General features: G+C 35.6%; 1 protein-coding gene across 5 annotated transcripts in view; it reads left to right on the top strand.

Annotated features, from left to right (window-relative positions):
- COL25A1 (collagen type XXV alpha 1 chain) overlaps positions 1-16,060 on the top strand; it is a 414,648-nt gene that overhangs the window by 289,041 nt on the left and 109,547 nt on the right. For 4 of the 5 annotated variants that reach the window (XM_039848694.1, XM_039848693.1, XM_039848690.1 and 1 more), the window contains exons 8-10: positions 8,512-8,583; positions 9,346-9,453; positions 11,848-11,883. In XM_039848694.1, coding sequence (XP_039704628.1) covers positions 8,512-8,583; positions 9,346-9,453; positions 11,848-11,883 — 216 coding nt within the window. Of the gene's footprint in view, positions 1-7,682; positions 7,743-8,511; positions 8,584-9,345; positions 9,454-11,847; positions 11,884-16,060 lie in introns of all 5 variants that reach the window. The other variant, XM_039848692.1, reaches the window with a different exon arrangement.

The raw sequence follows: 16,060 nt of genomic DNA, 5'->3' as shown, positions 1-16,060 counted from the left end.
AGCTCAAATCATGGCATGCCTCCCAAAACAGATCCATCACTATGGGATGTAGTCCTTCCTTTTCTGAGAGGAATTATACATTATTCTGTTCTTCCTTTTAGAGATCCTGTATAACAATCGTATTTTGAAGTTTTTATGATTTAAGAACCAGTGTTTTGAATTACACATGATTGATGCAATGAGAACTTGTAACCCTTTCTTCAAAAGGAACAAAATAAAGTTCCTTCAACGGCGAATGTATTATTTCCTTTCTGAAACAAAGCCCTTCCACACTTGTCTTGTTACGAGTTCAACATTCAAAAGCAGCAGATCAGAGATCTTTAACTGATGATCTGAGAGCCATATCGTCCTAGCAAATGTATTTTTGTTTGGACTATAAAATGTTTCAAAGGAAATTTGAATTAGTAACAAACATTTAAAACCTGAAGCATTCATTAAAAAGAAACTTGGATTTCTGGCTTCTCTCAGGAAGATGTGGCAGTACAAGGTCAGCTTCCCCTGTGGCAAAATCAGTTGCATCCTCATTGTTTCCTTTTAGCCCTGGCCTGGCTCCTATTCAACCATATCTCCCCTCTATTTTTGTCTTAAACCTGCCCCCTTATTATTTATTTTAATTAAAGTGTAGTTAACATACAGTATTATATTAGTTTCAGGTATATAACGTAGTGATTCTACATTTATATACCTTATGATGTCGTGACCACAATAAGTCTGTTAACAATCTGTCACCTTACAAAGTTCTTATATTCTTGACTATATCTCTTGTGCTGTACATTATATCTCCATGACTTATGTATTTTATGACTGGAAGTTTGTGTCTCTTATTCCCCTTCACCTTTATCACTCATCTATGTACACCTCTCCCCTCTGGCAACCATCAGTTTGTTCTCTCTGAGTTTGTTTCTGTTTTATTTTGTTTGTTCATTTGTTTTGTTTCATTTTGTTTTAGATTTCACATAGAGGTAAATTCATATAATATTTGTCTTTCTCTGTCTGACTTATTTCACTTAACTTAATACCCTCTAGGTCTATCCAGGTTGTCCCAAATGGAAAGATTTAATTCTTTTTATTGCTGAGTAATATTCCATTCCATTGTAAATATATATATGCATATACATACACACACATATATACACATATATGAGATATATATATGTATATGTATATATATCACATCTTTATCTAAACACTCTATTATCTTTGTGTCTGAATCTAAGCCTCCATTTTTCTGAGCTGACAAAAAACAAGCATCAGTCTTTTCAGGATCTCCATGCTTTCCTCTTCCTTTAGAACTGTTCATACTTCTGGGGTCTTAAAGTATCAAGAAATCTGGGGGTGGGAATAGAGAGTCACTTGGTCTTCAGTCATCAGTCCACAGTTTGCTGCTGAGAAGGCAGAAGGCTTGACTGACCTGCATAGACCTTCAGATAGAGTGTGTCATTGCTGCTTTTGGGGGCGTAGGAACTTTTTGCTATGTCTGTGCCACCCTTCGGACAGGGGAATCGTGCAAGTCTTCCTGTGTTCCTGTGCACCGAGACATGTCATACAGCCATTTCTGGAAGTGCTGCTGGGAAGCAGAGCTAAGTTCCCCTCTGCCCTTGGGGATCACGAATCTCCTTCTACTCTTCCAGTTGGGTGAAGTATCTTCTCAGATATTCTCAATTTCTAGAAATGTTAATTGACAAGTTTTGGTTTCCACCCTGCCTCCTCATACTTCTTCTAAGGCAATAACAGATGGACAAGTAAGACATTGATGGAGGAGCAAAGGAAGCAGAAAAATTTAAGAGAAAAAGAGCACAGATAAATATATCAAAAGAGATCTCAACCACATTTGTGAGTGCTTGTTTTATGTCTGCCTTTCTTGGTTATCTGCAAGCTCCATGAAGCCTGGGATAAGTATTGCCTTGTTTATGGCAAGATCCTATTAAATTCTTCTTGAATAAATGAGTAAATGAGAATGAAATTCAGAGACTGGATTTATGGAAAGTATAATTGCTGAGAAGGTAGACTCAGGGTGTGAATCTCGGTTTTCCTACTTACAGTTATGTGGGCAAAACCCTTAACCTCTTCATGCCTCCAGTTCCTCATCTGTCAGATGGTTGTTGTCAGGAATAAAAGAGTTAATGTTTGTAAAGCTCTTAGACTAATACCTGGCACATAGTATGTATCATATGAATGTTGACTACTATCATTACCATTGTCCTCATTGTTTATTATCGCTAAGAAACCCTCAGACAGGACTGTTCTCTTGATGTTCTAACAGAGAGAACAGCTCTGATCCAATGATAGCAAAGTTTATATAAATAAAATTGATACAATTTTATTTTGGCATGATCTTCCAGACTTCTTAGTGTTTTATTTGTCTTCCCTGTATCCTGCATCTACACTACTGTGGTTCCCTCAGGACCATGCTTCTTCAGGAATCTGACCTCTTTTCATCTTCTGTTGGCCTTTCTTAGCTGTGTGTCCTTAGGAAACACAGCAATAACCCCTGGAATCCCTCATTAGATCATATATAACTAGAGCCTTTCTCAGTAGGTGAAGTTTAGGCAGTTTTTCTTATACTTTACACTTGCCAATGTTGAAGTTTATCTGCCATCTTTCTGTTTATTCACAGATCTTTTGCAGTTTATCTTTACTTAGCATTTTAGTTGCCATAGTATTTAATGACATTTATTAATGTAAGGATTACATTGCTCTGTTTTTCTTCTAAATCATTTGTAAATTCACGCTTATCATTTACATATAAAAAGCTAATTTCTGGGGTGACTAGGGTTAACATTTATGATAGCATAAAATAGGATGGCACTTAGAGTATCAATAAAAAACTTTTTGAGCTAATATTATATAATTCAATTATAGAAACCCAGTTCTTTCCATAATTAGTACTTCCATAAGGCAGTCTTTTTCAGTTATAAATTCAATTTTTCACAGACCCAAATGCTCCTATTATGGTTTTTCAAAGGATTCCTTTAGCTATTTAGAGCTTTATATAGTTAATTTTTCTATTCAGACATATTATACCATCTACTGCAATATGGAATGATTTAACAGCAAATTTCTTTCTCTTAAATTTCTTTTCTTTCCTTATTTAGCCTTCTAACAGTTCCTGCTGTTAAACTAAAGTTATTCTTTTACCTAAATATTTTTGCATTCATTTATAATATTTCACCATCTGGTCTCTCTTAGCTAGAAATCATTTTATCAACTTCTAGGAATATTTATCCTTATTTATGCTGCATACATACCCTCTGTAATGGTTGTGTTGTAATGCATGATGTATTTTGGACAAACAGAATCATGATACTGTTTACATTATCGAGAAACTCAGGGATTCTCATTTCTCAGCAGAACACATTTTTTCTTCCGATATGATTTGCTGTTGGGGTCCCTTATCCACCTTTATAATTAAAATAATAGTTTGTTTTTTTCTTCATACCTCTATAACCTCTGGTAGACATACTTCCTGCACTTATCAGTGCACACTAACTGACATTGGCCATTGTTAGCTTATTTTTACTCTGGGTCATTTATATACATTTATACAACACAATTAATGATGCAATAAACAGTGAGGTCAAGTATGTGCGTCTATCATTTTGAATCATTTGCTTATACAGGAGAGAGTTAGCATTCCTCCTGCTTCTACAACTGCTTTGTATTAATCCTCTATGTAGTTGCGTCTTCCTCTGCTCATCCCTTAAATTAAAGTCTTTCCAAGTGTTTTTTTCCAGGTATGTTCTGTCTACAGCTTCTCTCCATGACTTCACACAGCCTTGTGACTCATGATTCCCACCTGTCTCTTGACTATTTTATGTGTATATCCAACCCCTGCCCCTTGGCTGTCCATAGACAACTCCAATTTGGCAAGTCCCTAACTGAATTCATCATCTGTAACCACCTACCTGCCCAGAAAACCCAGTCTCTTCTAGTATTCCCTCTACCATCTTCTTTGTTCCTCAAGCAATAGACCAAGAACCGTTCTCTGCTCCTCTTTCTCCCTTATGTTCTCAGCCAAGCAACAAGTCCTGCAGATTACACCTCCTTAATATCACTTGAAACTATCGATTTGTCCCTCCTCTAGTTCTAGGACACAGTCCCTCACCTAGACTACTGTAACATTTTCCTAAACAGTCTCTCTGTGTTTGGTTTTCTTCTTGCTCTGCCAGCTGCCATCCTCTTGTTGGGAAGATCTTCCGTGGCTCCTCAAACCCAGTGTTGGGTGCCCGTGTTATTTCCTTTGTAGTCTCTCTACTTCTCCGTCGTAACAGTTATCACTCCGTATGATTACTGCCTGCTTATTTTTTCTCATTTCCCCACTAGATGTTAAACCCTGCGTGAACTTGGGGTCCTGCTCACCATTTGATCCCCAGGGCCTAACACAGCGACTGCTGCACAGAAGGCACTCAATAAATACTTCTTAAATATTGTGGAATGTTAGTCAATTTTTAAGCTTTCTAATATTTAAACTACAAATAAACTAGAAAGACATTATAAACACATAAGTTGCATGATGACAAAGTCTGAAATTAGAAATCCTGGATTGAATTTCTGGCTCTCTTATTGCCTCACTGAAAACTTTTGACAAAACACAAAATTTTCTCACTATAGTGTAATCATATAACACTCATCATTACTGAGCACACAATAAAAATGACCATAGCATCTTGAATTTATGTCTTCTAAGTAGTTGGAAGTATTTCTTATGAATTATTTATTTGTTCATCATCCCTTTGAGGTAGGCTTCATCTTTCCTTCTAGAAGGTACTAAAGGAAGATAGAACTCCCTCTGTAATGGTGTGAAAACACTGGTTCTCAGATCGTTACCTACTTCACTGCACATCAGGAAGATTCATGAAGGAGTCTAGGTCTTTAGACTCTCAGGAGGAAAATGTGTCATGTAGAGTAGTTTTATGCTCTTGTATATCCGATTTAAGAATTCAAAATATTTGGGGGTAAAAAGTGTACAAATTATTTTAGTATTTCAGCTTATTCCTGGACTCCTTCTCCATGTTTTTCTGGAGACACACTTTTTTTCCACACCCACTCAAACCATCTGTGTACCAGGCAAATTTTCCGAGATGTAACACCAAGTAAAATATGTGAATTCCATTTATTTAGAAAGAACTATGACTAATGACACTGTGGGAAAATGGCACAGTTAATGAAAAAGTGCTCTTTCTGTGTGAACAGCTAGGGGAGCCTAGTAGTCATGGCCACATGAAGCCATGACCTACAGATAAGCATTCAGCGCCAGTGCTTTTCAGCCTTACTCTCCAGAGGCCACCTGCAGGAAGCAGACACTCAGCTCTGTGTCTACGTGTGATCTGGAAGTCACCCCCGATGAGAAGAGGTCCTTTACCACCATCAAAGAGTAAAATTTTGAAAAGTGTGCGAATTTTACATTCTTCTCCAAATTTTGTCAATATTTGCTTTATATAAAAATGTTTAAAATTATTTACCATTAATTAAAATTGACTCTTAAGGAAAGTATACCATGTTTACCATTGCCTTTAGACACTCCCAAGACCCTAGCATGTACCCTTCAAGTATTACCCTAATTTGAAAAGCGCGGGGTCCTAGGACATTAAAGCCCAGGCCATAAGATTTTTGTTGCAATTTAAGAGAATTCCTCTCCATGTCTCCTTTCTACTTTGCTACATGTAAACTCCTGAAGCCCTTTTGCCTAGATCAGTAATGAAGTCTTTATAATGTAACTCTAAGCGCCTAAGTGGTAGCATGTTCACAGTTAAGATGATTGAGGAACATAAAATCACCTTCCTCAGAGAATTTCTATTTGAGGAAAAGGATCCGTCTGAGGTGAGAAATACCTATCCACCTTCTCTTTAGATCTGGTTAACACTGGAAACCAAACTAAAGTATTCTAAAACAATACTTTCTTTTGAACATTTAGAAAATATGATCAAACTGTAAACTGGTCATGCTCAGATATGAGTACAAGAAGTGACTTATTTATATATTCAAATTTCAAAACATTTGTAAGGCCTACCATGTGTGCTGTTAAATTTTTTTTTAATTTTGAATTATTTTTGTTAGATAATCCTGTTTAAAGTGACATTATGATTTATCGCCACTAATCAAGATTCTGATCCCTCATAGACTTCTTGTTTGTATCTGTTTTTGTTCTTTGTTACATAAATATGAGGTTTATATATAAAATTCTGACTGTGTAATATAGGGCTAATGAGTCACAGATGGAAAGATGCTGGCACATTACCATCTAATAACATTTTAAACTCATATTCCATAGTAAAACAAAAGCAAATTGTACACATCTGTTTTCCAACTTGTAGCATTTCTGAATTTGTGTAGAGTCTATGCTTAAAAGACTTTTACTTAGGGAGAAGAAAAAGAGGATACAGGTCACCTTGAAACTACCCAGCCATTTAATAGCCTTATCAGAAAGGATTTGGCTAAAGGGATACGATTTCCTCTGCTTCACTTCCTGAGAAGGCCCAGCTCTAAAGAATGAGAATCAAAGGCATTAGTGCTGAAGAGCTGTCTCATACTAAAAACATAATTCCTTAAAATGAAAAAAAAAATTCATAATAAGGGGGAAAATATGGGAGAAAATATACCAAAACTAGTAAAATTAAAAAACTAAAAATTTTCTGGCCTTTCCTAAAAATATTCTCAAAATAGATTTGGGCAGGAAGAGGGGACAATGAAGAGGAAAGAAGGTAGAAAGGCAGCCTGAAGACCCTTGAGGCCATTTATTGCCGTGGTTGGTGTTTGTTTTATTTGTGTGGTAAACGTGCTCTGTGTGGAAAAAAAAAAGGGGGATAATAAAGGCTCCAATATGACGCGTTGTTGGAAAAGAAATAGAACAAAGGCAAAATTTCTCTCTCAGACCTACCCAATTCATAATGCCTGTGAGGATGAGTTAGTACAGTTAGTGAAGCACAGGACTCCAAAATTTCTCTCCCCCATTCTCCTTGGTTCAGGAATACAAAACCACCTTTTTGCTTCAAGGGGTTGTGTGAACTGTCAAGTTCTTTTGGAAAAGTTATGTGACAGAAGTAATTACTACAGAGTGTGACCATAACTTCCTCTGACATGAAATACACATGTTATAAGAGACAGATTTCCATCTACCACCTCTGCAGGAATTCCTGAAACAGGAAAGATCTGAGAATCATCATATAATTGGAGAGAGAAATTTTGATATGTGGGTGGTAAGACTCTGTTTTGTGAGGCATACTGCATTTATTCTGAGAAATAATATTTTGATCTGACTGCAAAATTCTGTTCATGGTAGTCCAAAAAAGAATTAATACAAATATTTTATGTCCTGATTGTAGAGTAAACACAATATCAATAAGGGGAAATTGCGGTGTTGTTTATATAACAGTGTCTGTAGTTATCTCCATTTCGTACTAACATTTTATATGTAAGATTCCAGACATGTTAAAAGTGTATACACAGATCTAAAGATCTAATTGTACGTGCCGCAAGAAGCAGGTACAAGGAGTTCTCAATTGGGCCATTGCCTTTAAGGAATGGTTCATTTGGGAGTCTTGATTTTATTTATGGTATGTCAAGCAAGGCAAGACTTAGAGCTGGGTCAGGGTGGTGTTAGGTACGTACTTGTTTTGTTTGTCCACCGGTGAAATGTCTGTGTGACGTTTGTGTCATGTTTTGGTGCTGTGCCATGTCCATAGGGTCTGCCAGGCTTCCCCACAGTTGCTGCTCTGCACAGTAATCAGATCCTCACCGTCAAGGTTTGTGGTTGGCATCCATGCCCACTCCGTCAGAGCCTGCAACCAGCATAAGCGAGCAAGAACAGCTAGGTTGACTTGCCAAGTGTCATTGCTCCCTTTAATCATACACATCAGGTTGCTGGGTCCTTGGGACCTCACCTACATCAGTGAGGTCAAATATATATTAAGAAGGAAAATCTTGAGCGTATAAGAGAGGAAGATATTGAAGTTGAGCAGGGACAGTGAAGAGAGGCAGGCACGACTCTCTAGGACTGTGCCACACCTCAGTGGTTTAATTTGCATGCATTGCAAAGCTCTGTGATATTTTTCAGTCAATTAAATAATCCTGATTACTTTGGACTTTGGCATCAATAAAATGACAGCCACGTTCATGCCACATTATGCTGGTTGACAAGTCTGATGGAAATTGAACTGGCACTTTGTCTGTGGACTTTCTGCTCAAAGTGCAGAATGCAGGTGGCTTGAGCTTACCTGGTTCTTTAATATACTACAGTAAAGGCCCAACACCCACAGCAAAATGATGGGATGCAAAAAAAAAAAAAATTCATTTTTACTAAAAATCTGGTCTTACCATCTTGTTTCAGGGTTATATTTCTTTCAAGAAGAAACAAAAGGTCTGATGTCAGACACAAGTGCCAGTTCTATTTTATTTAATAGTCATTATAAGGCTAATGTGTATATCTTTATTTCTTTCTTGGGGCCTTCTGATGTCTATTCTTCAACTCTCTCATCTCTGAACTTCAACCTTTGACCTCACCTGACTGATCAGATGGTGTTTCCTAAAATCAATCATGGGTTTCTCTCTGCTGATCAGCAGCTCATTAAACGCCGCCTGATTAAGGTAGTGCTTATTCTTGCTCAAGTCTGATTTCTTCTTTGCATTCAGTTATTACTCTGTGTACTGTTGCTTTGCCATTTATCTCTCGTGTGTGGGGGTGGGGTGAGGGTAAGGATGGGAGGGTATTTATTTGGAAATATTTTAAAATAAAATTATGTTTGGTGAACTGCATTTGTTTGAAATATATATGAAATTACCAAAATAAAAAGGCATGAAGAGCCTACATAGGTTCTTTTAATTAAAAAAAAAAAAAGAGAGAGAGAGAGACAACTTAAGTTATATCTAGTTATAGACCCAGTTTCTAGGGTCTCTAGCTTTGGTAATGTATAAATTATTATACAGCATGACTATGCTGTATGCTTAATTTTATAGGTTATGAAAAAGTAAACACATTTGTCCAGCTTCAAATGCAGCCATTTTATTAAACAAGGTAGATATAACTGATGCAGCATTGTTGTGAATAAAGTTATGCAAAAATTTTATCCTAGCTCTGAAAAAGTGATAATAGACACACGATTTCCAAGAGCTGAGAGTGCTGTTTCCTGAGCTGCTTTGATTTTAATAGCTCTACTCTGCTCGCCCAGCATGAATATTTATTTGATCCCTGCTGGCAGGCAAATTGCCTACAGGCTTCATGTTTCTGGTTGCTCTGGTTCTTTCATAGTGTAAACGTGGATTAGATAATACAAATTTTAAGTGTTGAAAATAAGACTTGGGTCTTTATCATTTCTGGTCATGGTTGGTCTGTCCCCTTCTCCACTGTAGGGTGACCAAGGACAGGCTGGACCTCCAGGCCCCCCAGGCCCTCCAGGCCCAAGAGGGCCTCCTGGGGACACAGGGAAAGATGGCCCCCGTGGAATGCCAGGAGTGCCCGTGAGTTGCTTTTTGGATTGGTTGTTCTCACAGGTTTTGTTTTGTTTTGTTTTAAGGGCTGATAATTGGGATGGAGTGGGGTTGGGGGCGGCCGTAGACTTAGGGGGTCAAGTGAGTGGAGTGGGTTGAGGAAAGTGGGATGCTAAGAAAGTCCCCAACCAGAGAGGGCACTGCCAGCAGGATTCTGCTTTACCACTCAATCTATGGGAACCCACGCAAACCACAGAGAAACCTGGAGATAGCAAATAAGCTGGTTTTCAGGTAAGCCTCCAGAAGTCTGTGATTGGAGAGCCTGATGCCACTTGTGACCTGTCTCCCATAGAGTACATCAGTGCCTTTGGTTTAGGTGGGAAACTAGATTGAAAACTAGTTGGGAGATTCAGAACATTTTCAAAAGGATCAATAGCAGAGACAGTAAAGTCCCACATGATTTATGGAAAGTAAAGAAGTTAAATCTAATATTTAATCCTTTGTAAATAACTTGACCAAAAAGAATTGCTAATAAAATAATAAAAGTTTAAAACATCATGGGTGGGGTTTAAATATTATTTGTCCTTTGTGTGTGAAGCTTATCAATAGAAATGATTTTAAAGTGAATTCCATTACCCCAATATATTTCACAAAAAAATAAAAGCAATCTTAATACTTAGATTTAAATACAAAGTTACTAAGTACTCAGTTACTAAGACTGGTCAAGTGTCAATAATATAGCAGTACAGGACACTAGATAAATGGTTTAGTTTGATAGAGGCAACCCAGAAATTTAAAGAAATACATCGAAAAAGTAAAAATATTGTACACATATTTTGAAATTAGGATTCGAAATTCAGGTTTATTGATGAATTAAATTATTTAATGTATTGCTTTAACTTATTTTCATTAGTGTTTTTATAGTCCAAAAGTAATAATGAGAATATCCATAAAGTAGAAAATTTTGAAAATAAAAATAACCAAAAAGAAAAAAATTCAGCCACAGTCATTAATGTTTTGGTATAGTTTATTTTTATATTCATATATTGTGTATTTTTTTTAAAGAATGATTCTCTGTAAAACTATAGCGTACTTTAAAACTTTTCTGAGACAACCTTCTATAAGCACTATTTCTCTTTCTGAAAGCTGCTGTTAGTTGTTGTATGAAATGAGAAATTAACTTGCAACATATGATTTACTGGTTGTTAGGACTGTTTTCACTGAACCATCAGAGATAGTGGTTTTATCTTAAAACTGTCTTCTAATGTCTATTCTCTTGGGATGATGTCTCAAAAGATAGAAACCACAGCTTTAGGGATATTTAAAGCTCCCTGATTGATTGCTTGTTGCCAACAAAGATACAATGGGTGTCTCTTCAAATAAGAAGAGTAGTTAAAACTATTTTGATGGTACAGAATTAGTCAGATCATTGGGTATTGTATACTCGACAGAAAATTCAAGGTATAAATTACTTTTAAGAAACAAGATAAAATTGAAGTATGACAAATTATAAACCACCCAAATATTATGTCATACTTTAAACGAATGTAGTTTATTCATCTAAGGAAGAAATAGAACTTTTTACATAAGGGTATGAGTATTTTTTTAATTCCACAAATATAAAAATCAATCAGAGTTGATTTTTATATACTACTATAACCACAGGGAAAGATTTTATTAAAATAAACTGAGAAGTACTTATTTTTGAAGTCTGACAACATCTTGGCATTACAAGCACGGTTTTTCCAAAAAATACCTGTAGCCAACGACTGTCATTATAATAGTATAACAAAACATGATAAGGAATTCTATATAAATCTTAGTATTAAAAAGTTATGGCAGTGATATGGCATGGCAGAAAATCTTATTTTAATATATGCTATCAATTTTATTAAAGTATGTTACTTCAGCCATTATTAATCCAGGATAACCAAAATTCAAAATCAATCTATGCTCCTTTTTTAATTTCATTCCTGCACTAAGAGCAATTGTCTCATTCTCCTGTATATGGAATTTTTGAGTTCTCATAAAGAGGACCATGTCATCATCTTGTGTCATTATAAATAGGATATAATAAATGAGATATTACTGTAATTGCAATTAAATGTTTTTCTAGGACCATTTATTGACTTACAATATAATCACTCTTACCAATTTTATTTAGAATACATTCTGGCATAATCTTAAATCTCTGCTATAACCTAGACTCATTTTATTAAATTCTAAAATGTTTATAAAATGCATTCGAAGAAAGAATATTGGCTTTCTTTTCATTGCATTGTGTTTGCATTCCTCTACTAGCCTGAAAAGTATATTTGGCATTGATATACCTCAGTGAGTATTGTGAAAAAGAAAAAAAAAAATGATTGGAATGGTTTTTTAATGTTGATAGCATTAATAAAATTATCACTGTTCTTTTTTAAGGGTGAACCAGGGAAACCAGGAGAACAAGGCTTCATGGCAAGTATCTCAATTTATCTTTTTCATTAAATTCTATAAATTTCCACAAAATTTCTATAAAAAATAATGGAAGTCCTAGTTATTCAAAACTCTGGTCAAGATTATGTATAACGAATGTATCTGTCATATGACTTATAAGAGAGTGAAAATTAGTAAAAGTTAAAAAGTAGTATGGCTTATTATAAGGTAAAGGCCACAAGACAACACATCTACAGAACCAACACAGGAGAAAAAGAGAGGGAGATTCTAGGTAGGAGGAGTGACAGGGAGAGGCTCAGGAGGGTCAAAGGAGAGAATTTTCTTTTAGCTGCTCTGCTGTAAGGGCAGTTAAATTCAGTGACATGCCTATTAGCTTAAATAAAATGAGTTTCTAAGGGATCAGATGTGACTAATTGTAAATTAGTATAGTAAACCCTCCACAGTGATTCAAGGAGTTTTTCTTTCGTCGAAGGGCTCCACTCAGAGAGAAACAGTTGTGCCTTCTTGATCTCTGTCATTAAAAAAGATCATGAAATGATTGCATGTGGACTGGCCCGTAGACACGCAGGTCTCCATCCCTCATGACTGTTTATATTTTGCTAGTGAGAGAAGTTGGGGCAGCTTGCTGAGCCATGAAGAATAGAAGCCCTTCAACCTGACTCTCTTTGTCTCTCTCTTCCCTGTCACTGGAGCTGCCTTTCTGATATATTTCATGACATCAACAATATTGGGAAACACAGGGTGACACTCTAATAACCTGAATTCCACAGGACAGCTATGTCTCATACTTGTCCTGGATGCAGTGATCACAATAAGCTTGATCATGTCCATTCTTTGTAATATGTGACATGCAGCATGCAGGTGTTCAGGTTATAAAACTTATTTTTAAAAAAACAGTTAGCTAAATCCTAGTGAAACTGATGCACAGGAACACAGAGTTGGTCAAGAATTAAAACAAATGTGTGAATGGGTTAAAGGTCAAAGTCTTCTCTGAGCACCGGATTCCTTCAACAGCCCTCTGGGGGATATACTCACTGAGCTGTAGTCATAGTTGGTGAAACGAAAATGCCCTGGGACCAAAACTGACCCCCCGCCTGGAAATTCTCTGTTTCTGATCTATAATATCAAGATAGGTATTTGATACAGATAATTTGGGGTGGAGGGTTACCATACCGAATTCTTTTTAAATAGCATAAAATGAAGCAAAAACAAAAGATCATATGTAAAAATTAAACAAAACATTAGTCATTAGTGGTAAATTTGCATACAAGAGCATTAGCTGTCAGGGTTATAGGGTCACTGAAAGTGAAGTTTTCTTGGAAAACGACAATATAAATTTTGAAATTGCTTTAGGCAGTCGAATGCACCTGTGATTTCAATACTGGAAAATGGTCAAAACATATTCCTCCCAGACATTCTTATATTGAAGGCTATTTGGGACTCTTAGGAGCCCTTGTTTGTTCCCACGTATGCACATTCTATCGGATTTTTATTATTACCATTGGCTTTCTACCCTGATGCCCACTGCAGCATCCTAATATACAATACTCTAAAATGACAATGGATGTTTTTTAAACCACGATCTTATCTTCCTTAAATTCATATATTCTTTCTAGAATACATGATGTGAATAACAACTTAATCCCATTTCCCTACAATTCCTAGCTTAATATCATTAAATATAATGTTTCATCTAGTCTTAAATGAATTGTTATTATCTTAGTGTGATCCAGTTTCCCATTTCTTATAGCAGCTTTTGAGGTGAAGATGATCCCGGGCATTTTTTCTATAAACTTCTGTCTTTAAACTCTTCAAATTTAGTTCATATTCTCATTTTAAAAAAGCAGCTAAGATGTGTAGAACCAGAGGGAAGATAGAGTAACCAAGAGGATTATTTTATAAACTATATAAATGTCTGACCAATGTACTGTATACTTGAAACTAATAATAAAATAAAATAAAATGCTAAAAAAAAGCAGCTAAGAAACTTAACTGAAATCACAAATGTTCAAAGGATATGTGTAATATAATGATCTAATGTACCGTTTTTAAAGATGTAAAATCCATTTTTAAAAGAAAACTTCTATAATAAAGAAAAATAGACAAATCATAAGTCTACATCTCAGTGAATTTTCACAGTGAACATAACTATGTAACCAACCAGGTCAAGAAATAGAATACCATACCCCAGAAACCCCTTTACCCTCCAGTCACCACCCCCTCTTCCTAAAGTTTACTACTCTTCTGACTTCTGCCACCACAGATTAATTTTGCCTGCATTTGAATTTTACATTAATAGAATTCTACACTATGTACACTTTTGTGTCTGGCTTCTTTTGTTCAACATTATATTTGTGAGATCATCTACCTCTGTTTTAATAGCCTTCACAGATGGTTAAAAAAAAATCAGGAGGAAGAACCTTACTTCCTTGACTACCCCGTTAAAACTACATCACTCAAATAGCAGTAAATGAATGAATAGTCTGTCTGACCTTGGGCAAGTCACTTAACCTCTCAATTTCTCATCTGTAAAGAAGGGATAATAATATTGTCTCTGCCTCCCTTACAAGGTTGCCAAAGACAAATGCAATAAATTAGGGGAAAGCACTTTAAAATATATAACGAAGAACTATATGAGTATGTTATTATTATTATCACTCAATTGTTCCCTCTAGAGTAAATTACAGGTGAGCATGGATTTCTATAACAGATGTATTCTTGTAAAGTTCTGTATGAATCAGATTTTCATAAATCAACATATCTTAGATGTGCTGGAGAATTTTGCTATTTAAAACAATCCTATTTAGAGTCTTTTTGTAAAGCAATGTAATCCCCTAATTCTTCTTCCCAGAAAACTGAATTTTTTTTCTATATTTGCTTGAAGTGAAAGATTTCTATGATTTAAAAAGCTATCATTTTAAAAAACCACTATTTATGTTTGTTAAGTTAAATAGCACCTGTATATATTAACCAATCTCAAAAAGAGAATGGGATACTGGAAATATAATACTTTTCATGAGGAGAAAATTCTCCTTAGAAAGTTTATTTTTTCTTTTAAATAATGTGTGTGTGTGTGTGCGTGTGTTGACTCAAAGTCTGGTAGAAAGAAAAGTATATTATACTAGTAGTTCTGGCCTCAAAACTACTTAGGAGTATATGACCATAATCTGTGATTCTTTTTCCTGATTGATAACATGTGGAAAATTCCTTTCTTACCTATCTCACTGGGTTATGGTAAGAAGCAAGTAAAGTAATAATAATGTGAAAATGTTTTATGAACTACAAAGAGATCCATAAATAAGAAATATTGCAGTTAAAACAAAAGCCTGGTGATACAACTTGGCATACAGAAAGACCACGCTATGATACATAAGGGCTAAGAACAGTGTGGTTATAGCCATCAATGAAATTACAGTGTGTCAGATACCGCGATGATAGTGCAACTTACTCCTTTTGTCCTGTTGTCATCGTAGTTTTTTTGCCTTCTCCTCTATATCCCATCATCTTACAGTATCAATTTTTCATAAGACTCCTCATCTACCAGCTTCAATAAGGAAATATAAAAAATACCATTGCTCTCATCTTTTTCACAAAACCCCCTAGGTTTGTTGGTTTGTGTGGTAGAGGAGTGTTTGCTTACCTGAGGGTCTTAAGAGGCACTGGAGAATTCTTAAAATTTTAGATGTCCCTGAGGATGAAATGAAAAAACTAGGAACAATCTAAAATTAGCTCTTACAAAATTGTTTGAGTGTGTCAGGTGGGGAGTTTGTCTTCCTAATCCAGGATGTATATTTTATATTGAAAAAATAATTATCTGAAGATTAACAGCATCTCTGGTAGAATAAAGAAGACCTACTGCTCAAGCAGCTCCACATTTACTTAATCCTGCTGTGTGTCTATTCTGTAAACATGACCTTTGGGTTTTCTGAGAAGTTCAGAATGAGATTTTAAAAGACAGAATCTTGAGCTGAAATAAATTGGACTCCATCTAAATAAAGAGAGAACTGCTCTAGCTCATAAAACTAGATTCAAGCATGAAAGCCAGGACCGACCACAATTGGAAGTGCTAATGTTCTAAACCCTAGCATGAGTAATCCTTATTTTTCAGTTTTTCAGTTAAAACAGTATTCTTGAAGGTATCTTCTTTTTGGTATTCTCACTATTTTTTCTTTTGACAAATGTGGAAGTTCTCAAAAGC

The sequence above is a fragment of the Pteropus medius genome, unplaced genomic scaffold, assembly GCF_902729225.1.
Source record: "Pteropus medius unplaced genomic scaffold, Ma_sr-lr_union100, whole genome shotgun sequence".
Classification (NCBI taxonomy): Eukaryota; Metazoa; Chordata; class Mammalia; order Chiroptera; family Pteropodidae; genus Pteropus; species Pteropus medius.
This window is presented reverse-complemented; position numbering and strand designations above follow the sequence as displayed.